This window comes from Erithacus rubecula (assembly GCF_903797595.1).
Source record: "Erithacus rubecula genome assembly, chromosome: 9".
Taxonomy (NCBI): domain Eukaryota; kingdom Metazoa; phylum Chordata; class Aves; order Passeriformes; family Muscicapidae; genus Erithacus; species Erithacus rubecula.
Genome location: NC_136660.1, coordinates 19,966,847 through 19,986,551, shown reverse-complemented (window position 1 = coordinate 19,986,551; position 19,705 = coordinate 19,966,847). Strand labels below are relative to the sequence as shown.

Sequence of the window (19,705 nt, the reverse complement as noted above, 5' to 3'; positions counted from 1 at the left end):
TTAAAATATTTGCTATTATGTATTTGATCATCTATAAAATTACCAAAGGCTGCACCTATGCAACTGAACAGGAAGGAAAGAGCAGACAGTAGCAATCCAAAGACCACTTGTAACATCAATCTCCACTTAGAGGAAGGAAGGGCAGAAACAGAGCAAAAAAAAACCAAAATTATGTTTTAATTAGAAGTAACTCTTCAGATCAATTATATGCAGGCAATTCCATTTCAGATAAATTTTATAAACAAAGGAATTTTTCAAGTGGCAATTCTGAATTAATTTATTAAATATATTACCTTCATATGATAATATATTATAATAGTAACTGAATTACACTATGCATACTTCCATCTTTTATTGCCTAAGGGGCTGAAAATAATAGAGGATGAGGAAAAGAATAACTAAGTGTATCATGTAAAAACTGCCTGAATATTACATTAAAATTCTTTAAAACAACCAGAATAAAAAATTCTTCCTCTTAGATAAGAGGAGGTCATGAGCAGTTATGTTTAAGGTAGGTGTTATGCATTCAAATTACTGCTGCACATTTGGATTTAATTAAAATAATTCAGAAATCACTTCCACAACAAAAATATAAGTGTGAACAGCCAATTAACCAAAAGGAAACCTTCATCTGGAAACTGAAAACCATATTCATAGGAGCAGGAAAGGCACTTTCTTTTTACATCATAAGAGCTAAACTGATTAGCACATGGAAAGTTTAGTAAAGATTGCTTCAGAAAGGAAAATGTCTTGAGATAAAAGCTTGCCTGATTTGAAATAGAATTTTTTTTTTTTTTAACAGGGTAATAAAAACTGACAGGCACCTTAAGAAAATGCTGCTACAAGGAAAGAACCAGGATGTCCAGCCACTTACATATATTCAGGGAAACTGTAAGAAGATCAGCATTAATACCTTGGACAACAAATGTCTAGAAAAAGTCCAGCAAGACTGAGAAAAAAAATTTAGAATATCAAAAGAAGTAAGGAGAAAATAATGTCACCTCCATAACTGCTCTTCACATTCAGAGAAAAATCAGGTAAACAAGGGTAAACAGAGAAGATAGATAAATAGTAAGGGAAAGGAGAATCATTTATCCAACTCAGTAATTGATGAGGTGCATGGCAACATCATAATCAAAAAGAGCCAGAGTCAGCCAGCAAGGCTGTCAGTGGAACCACTAAAGCAGACCAAGCAACAATGCCAGTACTGTGCATATCTGACCAGCAAAATAAAAATGAGAGAAATGCAATAACTGAAGTAGGATATGAAACTATAGATGACAAACACTGTTTTTAGCTTTTATGACTGAAATTCAAGGATTTCTTCTCTTACAAAGTACAGTGCAGAAATAATGTAGCATTATGATATAATCCCCTGGAAAAGGTGATTCCTGCTTCTTGAAAGATTAGGATGTGGCTGATCTAACAAGAACTTCCACAGAGCATTTCACATGGTGCTACAGGCAAAGTAACCATGTAAATGGGGACAAAAAAGTAACCAGTGCAATTGAGTTAAGAAAAAAAATACCAAAACAGGAAAGAACTGCTAATGCTCAACAGAATCTGCTAAAGAAAAGTGAATAATGCAGTTTCTTAAGGGCAAATCTTGAGACTAGTTTCACTGAGATCGCTTGAGATACTTGAAATGAGTAATGTCAGTTATTAAAGTAGAAACACAATAATAATATTTACAAGACATCATCAACCCAGAGGAGATAAGCTCATCAGACAGGAAGAGCTGAAGAACTGCAGCAAAGCAGACTGATATTTAATAGCACTAACTACAAGGTCACAACCTCAAGGACTCAATCTTCACAGTAAAGTGAGAAGTTACTCATCAACCAGTAAGAATTACACAGAAAAGAGAAATACAGGAGTTTTATAGTCAATTTCTGGACAATGACAAACCACAAACATAAACATGAAGTGTGAAAAGGTAAACAAAATTGCAGGTTGCATGAAAAACTGTGCATCTCATACAGTTGCTTTTGCATCTATGCACACCTGTATTAATAAAAAAAAAGCTATTTTCACTGTGTTGGTTCTTTAAATTAATTTTCCTTGCTCTACATGCCCAGTGGAACTAAGGACTGAGCTGTATTTTGAGACATTCACCAGTTCAAGTCTATATTCAAACAAAGCTACTGTGCAAGCAAAATAATTTGCCATAAAATGTTCCAGTTTTTATACTAAGTGAAGCCTTTCAAAGAACTTGTAAAATTTACTATGATGAATTTTCAAATAGTTTTGAATGGCATACACAACAGCAGGTACTTCTCCCTTGCTTAGCAAGAAAAAAAATTCTTAAATAAGTAATCTACTACTTTGTGAAACCACACTGGAAGATTGTGTTTCTGTTTAGACAAGGGAGGTACTGTCTGCAGAAACTTGCATCAAAACATCACCTGTAAAATCTGCTGACAATTAAGGCTGATTTTCTTAATCTGAAGCCACAGGTACAGCTTCACTTACTAGCAGTCAAAAGTAGCAGGAGCCACCCACCTGAGGACCCTTACCACTAAATGCTGAATCTGGTTTGAACTTTTCAAGATTTTATTTGCAGAAATTCTCATCTGCAGAAAGTGAACGGGTATATTATCATGTTGGATTGCCACATTCAAAAATGCCACAGCTTCCCTTCCATTTTGTACTATGAAAGTCCTACTTTTTCTTCTTCCTGAGTTTTGTTTCCTCTACTCTCTTGTTCTGTCTTAGTCTTCCTGCTACACAGTCAGCTGCTACTTCAAGCTTTGTGAGTTTTAAGAAAAACCCTTTCAGTTAAAGTGAGAGGTCTCACTGTTCTCAATTTTTTTTTTTCAATTGTCACAGGAAGAAACAATATGATCCTGGAGAGAATACATGGGCAAGAGAATTATTCAGTGAGGTGAAAAATTAGGTCAGACTTTTGTGGGCATAATGATTTAAAATTAAAAGTTATTTATATAAGCAGTTTAAAAAATTCCAAACCTACAGTGTACTATGAACATTTTACACACTTGGTAATTACACACCTTAATGCTTACTAAGCACATCAATAGATGATATTAGATTTGCTTATAAGCCATCTGTTACCATGCTAACAATCAGTTAATACATTAAAAAATTGTTAATCCTTTACAAATGATAAGGTCATGTTGTAATTGAGAGTAACACTAGCTACCTCCATGTTAATTCATTAATGCTTCTAACACATCTTTCTCACAAAGCAAGATACTTCAGCAGAACGAAACAGCAACTTCCAACAAGGAATTAGGAATTTTCATTTAATTCAAAACAATATTTAACCATTCAAGTATTTTAAAACAAAATGCTTGTTCTGTTTATTTCAGCAATTTCCAGAAGAAGCTACAATTCCAAATAATTTCTTAGGAAATGAGTCTTACCTGCAAAAAAGAGCCTCTCTCAGAGAATAAAACCCAGAGAGCTTTGGTGGGTGAATTTCTTTGTTGTCTGACATTTCTCATTAAAAGATCAACTTTAAGTTGCCTACAGTGTTGCCAAAAATAACTTTTTAAGATGAATCTTTTTAAGCTGAGCACCTTCACAATAATTCTGATACATAAGAAAGGTGAATTTCACCAAAACATCCATTTATGACTACGATATAAAACAAAATCATATATAAAAGGTCCATGATAAAGCCATAATGAATGTTTCTCATTTATGCCAGAAGTGGTTTTTTTGTCAATTTGTGTGAAAATCCATTCCACATCATACATTTTGGAAGTTCAGTTTGAGCATGGGGAAAGAAAATCAGTTCTGCATGTTCAGCCTAAGTCATCCCATGGTTAAAATACCTAAATATCTAGAACTAAGAACTTCTAGCCAGTATTTCTGAAAATTCAATTCTCTCTGAATTTAATTAAACCTATTTAAAACGCCTCATGCTATTAATTTTGCACAGGACTAAGTGAGCACGATTTGGCTTATGACTACAGGCCTTTATTGGGCCTTCCACTGTAACCTGAAGCTTTGACACAGAATGTACAATAGGGGAGGCCAACACAAACAAGAAGCCTCATTGAAAAAGGAAAAAAAAAATCAAAATTGAGGATGAGGAAGAAATAGATGTTTGAAAGCAGCCAAACAGTTGAAGGGTAGATAAAGAAAAGGGGCCATGCCTACTGACACCTAACAAGAGTCTCCTGTACATATAACTTTCATAAACCTTGTTAAACCAAGAACAAAGAACTATAGAGTGGATCAAAATCTTCTTAACTTGGGTGATGAACCATGTGAAGTTTATCATCCTAACATGCAAAGAATCTGTGGTTTTGCATAAGTAGTTTATTTAGACTCTAGGAATTTAAAACAAAACTCGCAAATTTTGTAAAGCCATCCAGAAAAAGAGAATTAGGAAGAGCAGGAGTAAGACTTCTCTGGAATCTGGAAGATGTTCAGAGAACAACAAACAGTTGAAGGAAAAGTGGGTATCAAAGAAATTAAGTATTTTGCTTCTTTTCCCTGATGAAAAGTTCTTAATTCCCAAGTAATTGGTATGTAGCATAAACTAAAAGTTTTCACAGGAACCAATTTATTGTCTTCAGTTTTTCATGCCTAATTTGAGATTCACACAAACATCAATCTTAAGAGACTGCAGTAGGTGTTCTGTTTTCTAAATATTTCAGATAAAAGCCTACAATTTTTTAGTCTTCTCACATTGAACATTGAGAAAAAAATGAATTTCCCAAACTCTGTGCCTCTTATTTACTCCTGTAGAATAGACTTCACATCACCTCTTCTAACACCGTTGTGACAAAGCAGATCAATATCTATCCTGATTGCCACAGTGCTTCTCTCCTATAAGATCCTAGAAAAACTGACAACTTTATCTCTGGCATGAGCTGGAGAAACACACAATAAAGGGACAAAGCCACTTATCCACGACAATGAGGAAAAGGAAGACATCAATTAATTGTGATTTACAAATGCTACTTGCAGCCTCTAGGAAAAGACTGAAACTTAGAAAAATAAAAATGTTGACCAAGCCTGAACAAACAAGCAATGTTTCTGTGACCTTTGCCAACTTGCATTTTTAAACTCTAAAAATTTACACATCATAACAAAATTATTACACAAATGAATATATAATTCTATATACAAAAATTTTACATTCTTTTAACTACTGAGATAACTGTTTTGTACCAGTATATGCAGCACTCTAACAATCACTTAAAAGCAATGCTTTTGTGAAACACAGAAAAAATAGCTTTAAAAAAATAATGAAACAAAATGTGGCAATGCTACTCTAAATTTAAGTACAGAATGTATAAGATAGCCTAAAAACTGTAAAGTCTAGAACAGAAGCAAAATTCAGATATGTAGTGTTTAGGATCACTTTCAAACTTGCAACTAAACAGTGCTATATTTTAGCTTCCCCTTAGCATAGGTCTGCTAGGAATTACTCTTGAGTGACCTTAATGAAAAGAGAACTATTTTACCAACTGCTAACAAATGGAAATATTAATCATTTACTCAGCAAACTCTTTTTTTTTTTTCTTTGAAAAGCACCAGAACCTGAAAACACTACTTTTCCAGGTCTCTCTTCCTCTTACATTCCATTCACAAAAGCAGTCTAGGCAAAAAGATGAAAAGTGGGAGAGATGATCCAAGAAGGGAAATAACAAAATGAACTCCATGCCCTTTACCTTCCCTTCTATAGCTCCTCCCAAAACCAGATTAAATCCTTTAACAAATCTTTAAGACAAAATTATTGATTCACTGTTCCATGTTAATATCTTTAATGTTTTTCAGAAAGTCCTGTCTATGTAGAATTGATCAGAATATCAGCTGCCTACTGAACCTTTGCTCTACCTTCACTAACTCAGCTTAACTATGATTGGTTACTTCAAATCAAAACTCTGATCAATAAGCAATTAGTGCTCAATCATCATATGTTGAATATGAAGCAGCCATGTGCTTTTTTTCCTGTACCATTACTATGTTTTAGTTAATTTGAAAATGCAGACATTTACAATTCAATCAAATTTAAAATCTAACAAAAAATCGTAAAATTCTTCTCAACTACTTAGTTAGAATGTCACATGTTACTTGTATCTGTTACACTAGAAGACTACTGAGATACCACAGTATGTGGTCCCACATTTTAATATTTAGAATCCAGCTACAAACAGTGCTAGTTAATAGTACCAACAGAAGCATGTAAGAAACCTAGGTACTTTCCTCTTTTTTTTTTTTTCTTTTTGTCCATACAATTGCAGACTGTCAGTGCTTGTGCATCATCATGCAAGAAAAATGAAGACTGGACTACACGGTAAGAAATAGTTTTTAAGGTAACAGTAACACTATTAAGTGTAGTAATCTACTAAACTGTCATGGAGCTAGAGCCCAGAATGACAAATTTAGACTAAAGAAATACGTTTTAAAAACTAATCTTTAAACATAGTTGCATACAACTATTTGTGACTGAAAAAAAACACCTCTAGATTTAAAAAAGGTTTTTAAAATCAGTCACCAGGGTGTATTAGTCAGTAAAACTCTTTTACTCAAACACAAAACTTTGTTACACTTGTGAATGCTCCAATATTTGAACTCTATATTTATACATACATACACACTTGTATTTAAACACAAACTCACTGCATGTTAGAATTGGCATTTTGTTTAGTATGAAATATTGAATATAAAATTTCTAAATGAACTTATAATTTTATCTGGTCCAGACTAATTCTAATTGAAAACAATGAGGAAAAAATCACACCAAAACACTTCCCAAAAATCGTTTCTCAGTCTCCCTGCAAAAGATAGCATGTTAAAACTATCCTTATACACAATAAACATCACTTTATGTCTGCTAGAGAAATATTTATCACTGAAGCTGCCAATAATGGTTTGATGCATGCCAGACTCTTCAGAGCACAAACTGCAAAGCATTTTTCATTTCTTTCATTTCATTACTCTGAAAACAGCAGAACTCAGTACAGCTTCTGCAAAACTGCTACAGTGTTGCTATAATTAAAAATCCACAAGGTAAACATACTTAATTAGATCCTGGTCTGCAAACATTTAATTCCTTTTCTATCTTCCTGGCAAAGAGAATTTCTGATCCTTGCCTCCAAGGATCTATTTCAAGCACTATCAATCCTCCTAACTCCACAAGCTGCATCGCAGTATATTCACATGGCCAAAAGCCAAAAGAAATACACTATTTACCTGAGACAAGAAAAGGGAAATAGAATAGTGGGAGCAGCTCAGAAGCAGGAGATGGCAATAGTTCTGTACAAGCCCCACCATTCTGCTGGAAAATGGAACTGAGCCACTGCCGGGAGAATGGCGTCCCACGGACAATCAGTTAATGCCAGCCTCAAATGCCACAACTGAGGAGCACCTCACATAATAGCACAACATGAATACTTGCCACATGACAACCAGAGACCCTTCACCTGAACCACTCAGAAGCTAAAGAATATTCTGAAGAACAAACTGGCCATGTTTTTGTATTTCCTATCTGGCCTAGTTCCACATCTGTTCCCATGATCTCGTCTCCAACTCTTACTTCCTACATTACATTTTGTTCCAGACTGATCACTTCTCTTTTTCCTTTCAAATATCAGCTTTGTATCTCCCTTTTTTTAAATACATTGCAATTAATTTTTCCCAGTAAGTGTAGTCTCCTTCAAAACATTTTTAGTGGCCTTTGCACACCAATCACAGGGCAAACACCAGGAGAATTCCTAACAAGTGGTATTTTAAATCTTCTGATATGTTCTGCAGCACAACTCCTTGGGACAGGCACCAATTGGTTTTGACATACAAGATACACTAAAGTATTACTCAAATTAAGGGATGAAAATATCTAGCATATTGCTTTATATGCATGTTTTAAGAGAAACATTTTCAAACTGGACACTTCTTCCTAGAACAACATACATCAATAGCTGACTATTAACTTGCTTGAAATATTATAGACTCAGAACACAAATCTTAGTTATAGATCTTTTCTGATCAAAACTTGTGATCACTGCACAGACTTGAACTACAAAATAGCTCTCCCTGATGTTATTTCAAACAGCGAACATATTAATAAGTTTTCTTCTTTCTTTGAAAACCTCATAACCCCAACATAAAATAACATGTTAGCACAAAGAACTTGCTAATATGCATAAGTGTTTTGCTAGAAAGTTTACTGGAAGGTGTTTCTAAAGTAGCTCAAAACCACACAGTTATGGGGGGGTGACAGATGCAAATGGGTAAACCTGCCATAACTACTTGATAGTGCTGACAAGCAGAACTTACTGTGTCAACATATTGCCCAATTTAGGGGTGGGGTGAAGAAAAAAAAAGAGACAACCAGAACCTTGGCAGTAAAGATTAAACTCACACTGAAAAAAAGGAAATTCAAATTAGTCTAACTAAACAGTTGCTTCCTACCAATAGTATGGTTTCAAGATGTCTTTGGCATTTCATTAAGTATATCAGCAATCAACAGCAACCCAGATTACAATTTTTAATAAGCAAAATTCAGCAGCTTGTATTTAAAAAAAAAAAAAAAAAAAAAGGAGCCTAATAGGAAGAAAAAATACAAGTGTTCTGAGTCTCTGAAATCAGACTGCTATACCAGCTGGTGCTGAGAATAGCCTAGGCATTTGCTTTCAGTTGAACATGAAAATATCAGGTTAAATTCACAGAGAAGAAAATAAGTTTCCAAATTTACACACTGGCTAATACTTCAGTTTTTTTGAAACCATAATTTCAAAATCAGAAGAGCTTTTCTTTAAAAGCAGTTAGCTAATTTTTTTCTCCTCATGATGAGTAAATATCTGCCAGTTTAATTTGTGACAATTTACAGTCACAATAATAAAGTTCTGTATTCATTAAAGATGTATCTCACTAACCAAACCACAGAAATAAGACCATTTACTGTTGTTTTCACTACTAATTCAAATACACCAAAATTTGTAATGTCTTACATGTAGACAATTAAGAATACTTGTAAATTGAAACACATTTCCCACTCCTCAAAAATGACTGGGAGCTATTAGCTTTTGTGGTGCTGTGCTCTGTGCAACATACTATTGACACCAGGCATATTGTGTCTAAAGTGTAATCTTCCTCCAGCCTTCAGTGCTTCAGAGACATTAACCAGCAGCTCACCAGAAGCCACTCCACCTTCATTTAGGGCAGCCAATAAAAAAAATGCAACTCTCCCTTTAAACAGAATGAAGCAGCAAAATGAAATTTCAGGGCTGACTATAAGATGTCCTCTTTGAATAGGACTGGAAAGTACATATATTTTACTTCAACAGTCTCCCAAAATAATGGGGGTGAGGGTGCATTTGTTTGATTTCTTTTTTTTCCTGTGTTTCTAGAACTGAGTATCAATCTAAATGCTATTCTTACCAAACTGGTAAGTTAAAGATGTTTGAGAGGTCATACTTTCTTAAGAAAACAACTACCTAAAGTGCAAGCATTCATGAATGATTTACCTGTATTTCAAAGCAGAAAATTTTGATTCACCTGACATCAAAACAGCTAACCTAGAAAAAGTCTGAGATTCACTTCACCTAGTATAGATAAAACTGCAAGTGCAAGCTCTGCTTTTTTTCAACTTAAAATGGATTTCACACCATGACAGGTTTCATTCTGCATTAAAATTGCAAATCTTCCATTTGGCCCAGTTTCAGCTGCAATTGATCTGCTTTGTCGTCATAGATTTAAAAAAAAAAACAGTGAAGGGCACTGCAGCTTTAAATATTTCAGAGCTATGTAGCTAGTAAATAGACTCCATTGCAATATGGCTCTGAAGGTCGTGTCCTATTGTCTCTTTTCTCTGCAAATATTCTAAACAGCATAAAATGGTTTATTTTATACAATACCTCCCTGCCATTTCTAAATCATGTCAATTGTATTAGGCATTTCCTTACTGGAAAGGACAGATATGCCACTCTTTCCATACACACCCACGCTGCTTCGAGATGTATTCAAAACGTCCACTGTGAATATAACAGCAGGGTGTTCATATTAGATGTACACAGCTTTTCACATGGGTGCCTTATGCAAACAGACCCCCCCATTAAATCCCACCACAACACAAGGACAATTAGTTATTGCAATGGTGATAAAATAATTAACTGAATTTCAGGTCAAGAAGCATCTTTGTTTGAAATTAACAGCCAGTTAAAAAAACTGAAGCCAGCAATTTCAACATCTCAGTTTTATCACATATGGGAGAATATGAAAAAATTCTAACACAGCACCAAGGGAACGTAGTCTGCTGAACCTGTTTGTCATGAAGGCTACTACCTTTCAGATGCTAAAAAAAGAGCAAAAAGCAACAACAAAAACCCTCCATATACCATATGTGACAATGTTTCAAGAAAAATAAGATTTTTAAACTCTAAGCTAGAATTGGAAATCTTTGTCTATGCACTCCTTGAGTTCAACCCCATTTCTTTCATGTAATGTGACTATTTGATAAAAATATGAGTTATGGAAATGCCACTCAGAACAGTAACATGAAACACAGCCCTACAAAAAACACAAATATGTGATAGCTGTCATCATGCAGAAGGTGCATCTAGTCATTTACCTGAAAAGGCAACAGATTGTTGCCATTGTCCGTCCTGAACGCGTTGTCTTCCATCCAGGATTTGGGGGTTAAGGGTGCAGCCCGTGGGAACTTCGGAGGGGCAATGACATTGCTGGAGAAGGGTTTTTTAAGGGGTGAAATGGGATTGAGGGGGGAGGGCACGCCGACTCCCACTCCCACGCCAACCCCCACTCCAACTGCCCTTCGAGGGTCCCTACCAGCCTGCAGCCCACCCCAAGGGTTGGAAGGTGTACTCCAAGCCGCGTTTTGATGGTTATTCCAGCTGGAGGAGGAAGAAGAAGAGGCAGAGGAGGAAGACGGTTTGCTGGTCATGATGGGCTGATGGCTGTAAGCAGCATTTCTCTGGGCGAAAGGTGCCTGATTAGGACTCACAGGTGACCTCCGCTGCTGCTGCTGCTGCTGAGCTTGCTGCTGCTGCTGCTGATGTTGGTGGTGTTGTGTCTGAGCTAGGCCAATCTGAGGTGAGAAAGTGCCACCAAATACAGGGTTGACATGGTGTGGAAAATTCTGGAAAAGCATTGTCCCATTGACTGGAGTAATCCCTTGGAAAAAGCTATCATCCACCGTGTTTGTGGTCCCTGTAGACCAGGTGCTGCCAAACGAGGGAGACAAGGAGGTGCCGGCTGCAGGTTCTTGTTGAGGCTGGTGAAAGCTCAAGCCAGGCAAAATGGGAGACTCCATCTGCATCTTCTCCTTGCTATTTTGGGAAGGAGCCGATGTGCCGATACTAGTCACTGAACTGTTGTCTTCTGGTTTGGGTGTCTCCGACGAGATGGGTGTAGAGGGGGCTTCTGCTGAGTTTGGATCTTGCTGCTGCTGCTGCTGCCGCTGCTGCTGGGGCTGGGCTTTGCTTTTGTCCATCAGTAAATCATCCTGCATGGTTTGCGCAGCTGAAACAGTAGGGGAAAAAACCACAAAGACAGATTATTAACATTGTCATTCATACCACAAGCCAGTCTGTTTTAATCATTTGCCAGCCAAAAATCTCGTCCTATTGCTAGTACTATGCTACAGCATATTGCAAGGCAAACCCGTAATCTTCCCCCTCCCCCATTTAGGAATATGTAACCTTTGATCATGCTAGATTGCCTTTAAAATATTTTTTAAGATGCTTCACCCTTTTTGATGCCTGTTTCCCTTCAGTCTAAATGAGAGATGTGCTTATAGGGCAGAGATATACAGCAATTTCGCCACGTCTCTTTTCTCTTACACCGGAACTCAGAGCTCTCACCCTGCAATGAGAAACTGATTCTGGTTCCTGTTTTTCCAAGCACCCTCCTCCTCCACCTCCTCCCCCTGGTTATTTGCATACGTCAATAAATACTGCTGCGTCCTTCAGCAAGGTTAAAAAGACACCAGTCTTCGCTCTTCTCCACCCCCTTTTCTATTAGGGGACCTTTAAAGGAGCCGGGTGCCGATTTTCCTTAATTAACAAGCAAGCTGGCAGTGATTGAGGTTTATGGGAGCGAAGGCGCGCAGGGACGCTGGCGCTGACACGGGAGCGGCTCCGCGCTGCACAATCGCTTCCTGCCCGCTCCCTGCGCCCAGCCCGCGCCGGCTCCGGCAGCGCCGGCGATGGCACAGCCGGGAGGGGGCCGGGGGCGGGGACACTGCGCCGACAAAGCCACCGAGGGCTGCTACATTTGCCTTCGGTGACCTTACGATCTCCCCGCGTAAAACGCTATTTTACATCAAAGCAGTCCTTAGCTTGAAGGTATAGATGTCTACTCGCTCTATTTATATACATACCCGCTCTATTTATACACATACATATGAAATCATCGGTGATTTGTCCATTAGAAAAACCTAAGGTCAAAATCAGCAGACTGGGGAGGTATTATTAGACTATGATCTTTCCGATGCTTTCAGAGGAAATATAAACCCAGGGAAAATCGAAATATTTACAATATAGACATGCTGCATGTTAAAAACCATCTTTATATGCACAAGACAAAGACTAGGGACGGAAATTATTTGCTAAATCAATACATAAGTTAAAACTTTAGAAAGGAAATGTATGTGGAATGGTTGAGGTTTATATTTGCTAGAAAAAGTGATCCATATGAAATAGAGCAGCTCATATAATTTCATTATTATTTTGAGACCCAATAGTACCAATACAATACAGACATCAATGAAGAGCAATTATATGAAATCACAACAGGAACCTCCACATTTTGAAGGATTTTAGTCAATTGAGGAGATAATTCTGAATCTCAGAAGTATTTTAAATGAGCCCCAAATCACTTATTTTAATTAACTATGTCAAAGATGGTCATCGCTGAATACCTAACTGCATTTCTATTGGGTTAATCATACGACATTTACATGCCTAAGACTGCATTTTTTAGGATTGTTTTTGTAATGTAACAATGTAAAGCCAAATCAATTACTGTTTAAGAAAGGCGGCAAAGTGTGAAACTGTCAACACTGTCCTTTCTGACATCAGATGGTCCAGGTGTATCTTATATTTTTTGTTCTTTCCTTTAAATATCTTCTGAGGCATGCACACACATTTTAATTAAAATGAATGTCAGAAGAGATTTCTGGTATCTAGTAAGTTACTGCATATGCTCCCCCTGATTTACCAGTTCAATATGTAAAGCGAGCAGCAAGGCTTCCTGAGCAGACCATGCAGTGAGACAACATTAATCTCCTAAGGACAGGGTAAACCTTGCATCTGTTCCAGGCAGCGCTGCTGCTGCTGGGAGTGCAGAAAACCTTGCAAGGCATTTTAAAGCAATACTGCAGTAAAGCACCATATACCAAGCTCTCTCTGTGTAACTTTCCATTAGCTTCACTTCTACCCACATCACTATTACTCCTAAGGCTACATAAAACTACTGATGACTCCACATCAGAGGGAGAAAAGGATTATATGTATCCCACTCCCCTGGGTCTGAGCTATCAGTATAAAAATACATTTAGAGAGAAAGACATAGCAGCTGAAATGTGAAAATTATGTCGTCAATAAAGTTATATTTAAATTAGTTAGTCACCAGGTTATCTATAGTGGCTAGTACAGCAGTTGCTTCAAATGTGAACCTTGACTTAGCTAGCTGGTTTTGAACTTTATCCTAAGGACTGTGATTCGTATTGCCTTCCATATTGCTTCTTAAAGGCAAAAATCACTGCACAGTTCAACACTCTTGTCAAGGTCAAGACCTTCCTTTAATGATTGAAGCCAGTACAAATTAAAAGATACTGGTTAATAAATGACTTTGAAAGACAGACCAGCCAATGTCTAGTGTTGGACTAGTATGCAGTACTCTTGATTATTTGCTGGTGTAAGTAATTGTCCAAATTTACAATCCAGAACAGGAAATCTATATCCCCATAGCAATGCCAGCTCCATTTGCATGCAGAAACCCATGCAGCCAACACAGAAATGTTTAAGGAACAGTTACCTTTGGATTTTCTGTATTTTAAGATCAACAAAAGGACAGTATATTTATTTTCTTCTCTCAGATTTGGTATATGACAAATAGTCGACCAGTCTGGCAAGAGCCCTTTGACAACTGGAAGCTTTCAGCGCATGCTCTCCCCAGGGAATCATGGGGTTTGAAGTCTTACCTACAGACAGCATTTCACTGCTGCTTCCTGCAAGGAAGAGAGCTCAAAAGGGAAAAAAGTATATGCACACTCCCTCTTCTCAGGGAAAACTGCTGCAATCTGAACCATCAGCTCTGAAGAAATATCTGTCAGACTGAGCTGAAAGTGACCAATTAAATATGAGTTTTTAAACAGTTTGATTTAGAAGCCCAGATCAAATAGCCACATATTCAGAACAACTGCTAGGCAAAGGAATAGTTTCTGTATTTCCAAACTTCCCTTATAAACTCCTAGCATAAGAAATTATTTATAAACTCATAACAGATATAAATTTAACATCTATTACAAAGGAGATTGTGCCACTTAGCTGAAGAATATATTAATAATCACGTGTCATAATAGAATTTCTAAATCTATTCTGAAACTCAAACACAAATAGGTCAAGTATGAAAATTTAAAAACAAAAATCAGTACAGGGGTGAAAAGTTGTGCTATTTGAATAGTTTCCAATTTTCAAGCTACGACCTTTTCATTACTGAGTTGTTACTACACTGAAAATTTTACCAAAAAATAAGTTGCTCTGAAGAAAATCAAGGTGTGAATGTTGCTATTTAATATTCCATCTATTCTATACATGGTGGTGCCACACTTGACCTCTCTCCCTTTCACTGTCCACCATCTACATATCTCCAGCCTCCACATCAATACACAGCCTGAGACAAGTTCCTCTCATAAGATATTAATATTGTGATCATTAATGTAGGTCAGGTAAAGTTTTCAGAATTTCATTCACTGGCACATGGTGTTCTGTTTTGCACTAGTCCATGAATTATTCTGCATGTTTATTCTGGGTAATGAATAATACTAATTATTCAGACCAAATAGCAATGCTTATAAGGAAATACATAGTTGAATTCAGGAGTGTGAAAAAAACAGTGTTTAATAAAAGTGCAGGCTGATTTTCCAAGGATGAAATATGCATAGCTTTGTGCGTGAAAGACAGATGACTAAAGCTGAGAAAGATAAATTAGGGCAGTTGAAAATGAGTTGTTCTAACACTTATGTCTCTGCTTTCTGCACTCTGTTTATGTTGGACTGTATGGTCTGCCTGCCCCAAATCAACACTGTAATTAAGGGTTTCTCAACACTTGCTCTAACCTGTTTGTGCTACTCTGAATCATTAAAGGCAGCAAAACTGCTTTCTTACAGCAACTGACAACACTTAATTTCATTAACTATCCCACCTCTCACAGGGCTGGCTCTAGGCATTCTATGCCTCTCCTTTATGTCCCTATTTACCTGCAGGTTATTGCTTTTCAGATGATTTGAAGATTCACATGCAAGGGACTGCACTGTTTCTGTCAGCTCTTCCCAGGAGAGAGTTTCACTTGATAGATAAATCATTAGGATAAGGAAAACCACTCCAGAGCCAAAGAAAATCAAGATGTAAAGACAGTTTTTGATCAACTAGCCACTAGAAGAAAACAATTTTTTTTCTTTGTTTCTAGCAACCAACTCCTTCATAACTGGAAGTTAAAAAATTGTCATGACAGCTGAATCAGAACACAACAGCTTAATTCAATCTGGTATATGAATTACTTGACCTGGGCCAATTCCAAAGAAACAAATGTAAGAAAGGCCCAAATAAGCCAAGCTAATTCAATTAACATGTATAAAGTGTATTTTTATTTTAAGCAATTCATTATGAAGCAATTTAAGCCTCTTTAAGCCTCCTGTGACTAACAAACCATGCTAGTCTTTTTGACAGAAAGTGACTATTCCAACTAGTTAGAAGGTTAAAATGAAGTATTACGGTGTTGAAAAAAATCCAAGTTTTATTGTAGAAACACATTTTTCAACTTAGACTAGTTTCACTTTAGACTAATTGAGGGTTACTTATCTTTTAAAAAATGGAACCAAGTAGATCAAAAATACCTAACTGATCTGCAATTTAATTTTATATATTAATATCATAGCAGTTAACCTTTAGATTTCCTGAAGTAAAATTCTCCTATATTGTTGGATTACTTACTATAGTTGGGTAAACAATGAATAATTTCCACAGTTTTAATACTGCCAGGTCAGAAGAACCATATTAAGGTACAACTCCTTCAGTATGTGTCTTCTTTTCCTCTTTTTCAGGCCTCACTGACATAGTCATATATACATATGTATTTAATCTATCTCCATGTCATTCTTTCACTAATTGCTTGTCAGCTTCTTTATTAAGCTTAAATCTGTACAAATTTTTTATCAAACCACTTAGTATTTTTTAAAGTTGATATTTTGCAGTAAATCAAATAGCCAAGTTAGGGCAAAATTTTAAGCCCTAAATAGCATATATTGCATTTTGGTGATTTTCATTTAATTAAATTCTGTACTTGCCTTCAAATGCGCAGTTTTACTTAATTTACTTAAAATGGCTGCTCCCTCCAGTCAGTGTCTGGGAGCTGAGCTCTGGCAAAGCTCCAGGAAGAGCAGCCACCTTCCCTCACTCTGCACTGGCCAAATAGAGCCTGATCCCAGGAGAGTTCTCTCAGCTCAGATGTAGCCACTCACTGCCAGGTGCAGGTAAGGGATGACAGAGTGAGGCACAGTGCAGAGAACATCAGAGAAACAGGAGGAAGAAACAAAGAAGGATCTATTAAGGGATTATACAGGATGCAATTGTTTAAAAAATGAAATGAAAAATGCAAGAGGCAATCTGAGATTTATAGTGGAAATTGCCAATGCAAAGAAGGAAGCATAAAGAACAAAAAGTGGAAAGAGAATTAAGAGAAAAGGGAGAAGATGGAGAGCAAAGGAAGAGATTGTATGGGAGAATAAAGCAAGCATTTGAATAGAGCAGCTGCATATCCAGCTCTGTCTGGGAGTAAGGAAGGGTTTTTTTGCAAATTTAAAACCAGTTGGTTATATATATGTATTTTAGGATCACACTTTGGTTCTGGAAAGAGCAGACAAAGAACATATATCTCAAGCTGTCACACAGTTTCAACAAATTGTTTTCTGGATTTCAGAATTTTTAAGCGATTTATGGGATGTTAAGGGGTCTGCCATTGTAGAATACTTTGGGTTGCAAGGGACCTTTAAAGCTCCTCTAGTCCACCTCTCTGAAATGAGTAGGGATGTCTTCAACCAGATTAGGTTGCTTAACCTGACCTTAAATGTTTCCAAGGAATCCACCCTACCTGGACGACCTATGCCAGTGCTTTACCACCCTCATCATAAAAGATTTATTCCTTATGTTCAATCTAAATCCACCATCTTTTCGTTTAAAACCATCAAAGCTTGTCCAACTATGCTTTTATGCATCGTATAATTTATTTTTCATGATTGAAAAAAATTGGAATTAAAAAAAAAAATATATCCAAACCTACCAAGTGTTCCCTATTTGACCTGATATTCAAGTTTTATCCAGTCCAATCTTGGCATACCTTCCTGTGCCAGTGATAGAGCAAAGTAGCCACCTTTGTCACAGACAGCTCCTTAGCCTCAAATGGTAGCCAAGTGATCCTGGGTTCTGGTTCCATTTCTTCAGGTAAATATTCTTCACAGCTATTATTAGCCACGATGACCTTTATCATAAATGGCAGGCAACCAGCATATCCTTTCAACGCCAAAGCAAAAATACAGAAACTGCACAAACCACATACTCCTAGAAATAAAACCAGCTTCCCTATTTCCATTTCTAACACATGAGAATAAATATAAAGAAACTAAGCTGGGCTAGCCTAGCTGCTCAATGTTCTGGCCAATAGACAATGAACTTAGTCTAGACCAAGAATAGAAACCAGAAACTCTTGATATCCAATATTACTCTTACATGCCACGGACAGCTGTAATTGGGACAGTGTGTATTAGGATCTCTTCCAGGAGGTCATGCCCATGTGGTTTACTCAGGCAACTGTACATCCAACACTCCTCAGCAGAAGTAGCAACACTGAATTTAAAAAAGCACCAAATAAATTTTCTGGGACAGGATGTCAATGCTTTCTTATGTCTGTTTCTAGACCTCCTGTAAGAAACATTTATATCTCTGTAAATACTTCAGCATTCCTCTTTATGATATTCGTAGCAATTAGAAAATAAACAACACCCTTACTATTATGCATATAACGCTGCTTACAAGTTCAAGTCCAGGTGTTTTACACACCTTTTACACACATTTTGACAACGCTTTCCCACGGATTCTCAAAACCAGACTAATTTGTCCCTAGCTAAGGCAGAACACTCAAAGAATATATAGTATATTCCCTAAACTCTATTCCTATTCCACCTGATGTCTGTTGTCACGTACATGCAAAAGCTTGATCTCAGCCACGAACAGCTGTAGGTTGATGCAGCTGCACAGTTGCATCCTGGGCTCGGCCCTGTAAATTACAACCTTGAACAGCAACTGCAGTGTAATTTATACAAGGTAGAGGAACTAGTTTCACACAGCAGAACTAAATATGAGGGCTATTCATTCCAGAAAACAGGAATTTAAAAGTTGATTTTTACTGACTATTCTTTCAAAGAATCCATCATGTCACAACAGCCTCTGAAAAACAGGCTATTGCCTTCGCTTCAGGAGCATGATGTGAAGGCAAGAGACAAACACCCAGGGTGAAGATAATTGCAAAGGCAACTTCTTTCCAGACACTATTCACCTCGTTGCTCTATAAAGGCTCTTCAGCTTCTAATTTTCCAGTTTTTCAGATTGTGACGCTCTAAGTTGACTTCTGATCATAAAAAAAAATTAAAAAGCACCTTAGAAGGACTTTTTCCCATTTGGAAGCACGCCAACAAATACAAAAGAGAGCGTTGCCATTACCACCGGCCGTGCCATCCCTCACCCCACTAGCCCACAGAAGCCAAGGGTCACCGGGCCTCCATAGAGCACCAAGTGCCACTTACAAGGGCGCTTGTCCTTGTCACCGACACCACCACCACTGAAACGGATTAATTTCCCTTCCGCCGTTCCAGCCGCCGCCCTTCTGGGCGGCGCGGTCGGGGCTGGCAGCTGGCAGGCTCCCCTCAACCCTGAGGGCAGCTCCCGGGGCCCGGCGACCGAGCAGGGGCGGGGGCCGCCTGCACCTGTTCGGCAGGGCAGGGACCGGGGGATGCTCCTGCCTGAGGGGGGTCCCAGCGGCAGCGGGGCAAAGCAGGCGGCCCAGCCTCTCCCTCTTTCTTTTTCTCCTCCCTCCCTCCATCCGTGAGGGGTCCCGGCCGGCTGCGGAGGGCGGCAGGAGGGGCGGCAGCCGCCGGGCGCGGACCTTCCCCCCGCAGACCCCGCTCGGCCACCCCGCCGCGCTCCCGTACCTGCCCCGCGCGCGGAGCCGGGCAGCGACTGCGCGACGGCGGCGGCGAGCAGAGACATGGGCAGGGCAGGACAGGGGGAGCGCCCCGCCGGACCTTTAAACCCGCGCCGGCGGCGGGACTACAGCTCCCAGCGGCAGCAGCACTGCGGCGGGACTACGGCAGGACTACAGCTCCCGGCGCTCCCGGCGCTCCCAGCGCTGCGGGCTGGCGCTCGCGCTGTGCCCCTGGCGCAGGCGCGCCGCGGGGCCGGGCGGCGGTGACGGGCGGCGCGGCTGCGCTCAG

General features: G+C 38.4%; 1 protein-coding gene across 13 annotated transcripts in view; it reads right to left on the bottom strand.

Moving 5' to 3' along the window:
* The window catches only part of CPEB3 (cytoplasmic polyadenylation element binding protein 3), a 79,208-nt gene extending 59,544 nt beyond the window's left edge, over positions 1-19,664 (bottom strand). For 3 of the 13 annotated variants that reach the window (XM_079312024.1, XM_079312029.1, XM_079312035.1), the window contains exons 1-2: positions 19,424-19,569; positions 10,550-11,460 (exon numbers count right to left, since the gene is read on the bottom strand). In XM_079312024.1, coding sequence (XP_079168150.1) covers positions 10,550-11,460; positions 19,424-19,481 — 969 coding nt within the window. In that variant the 5' untranslated portion in view covers positions 19,482-19,569. The other 10 variants (XM_079312033.1, XM_079312025.1, XM_079312030.1 and 7 more) reach the window with 8 other exon arrangements.
* Positions 19,665-19,705: the final 41 nt, after the last annotated feature.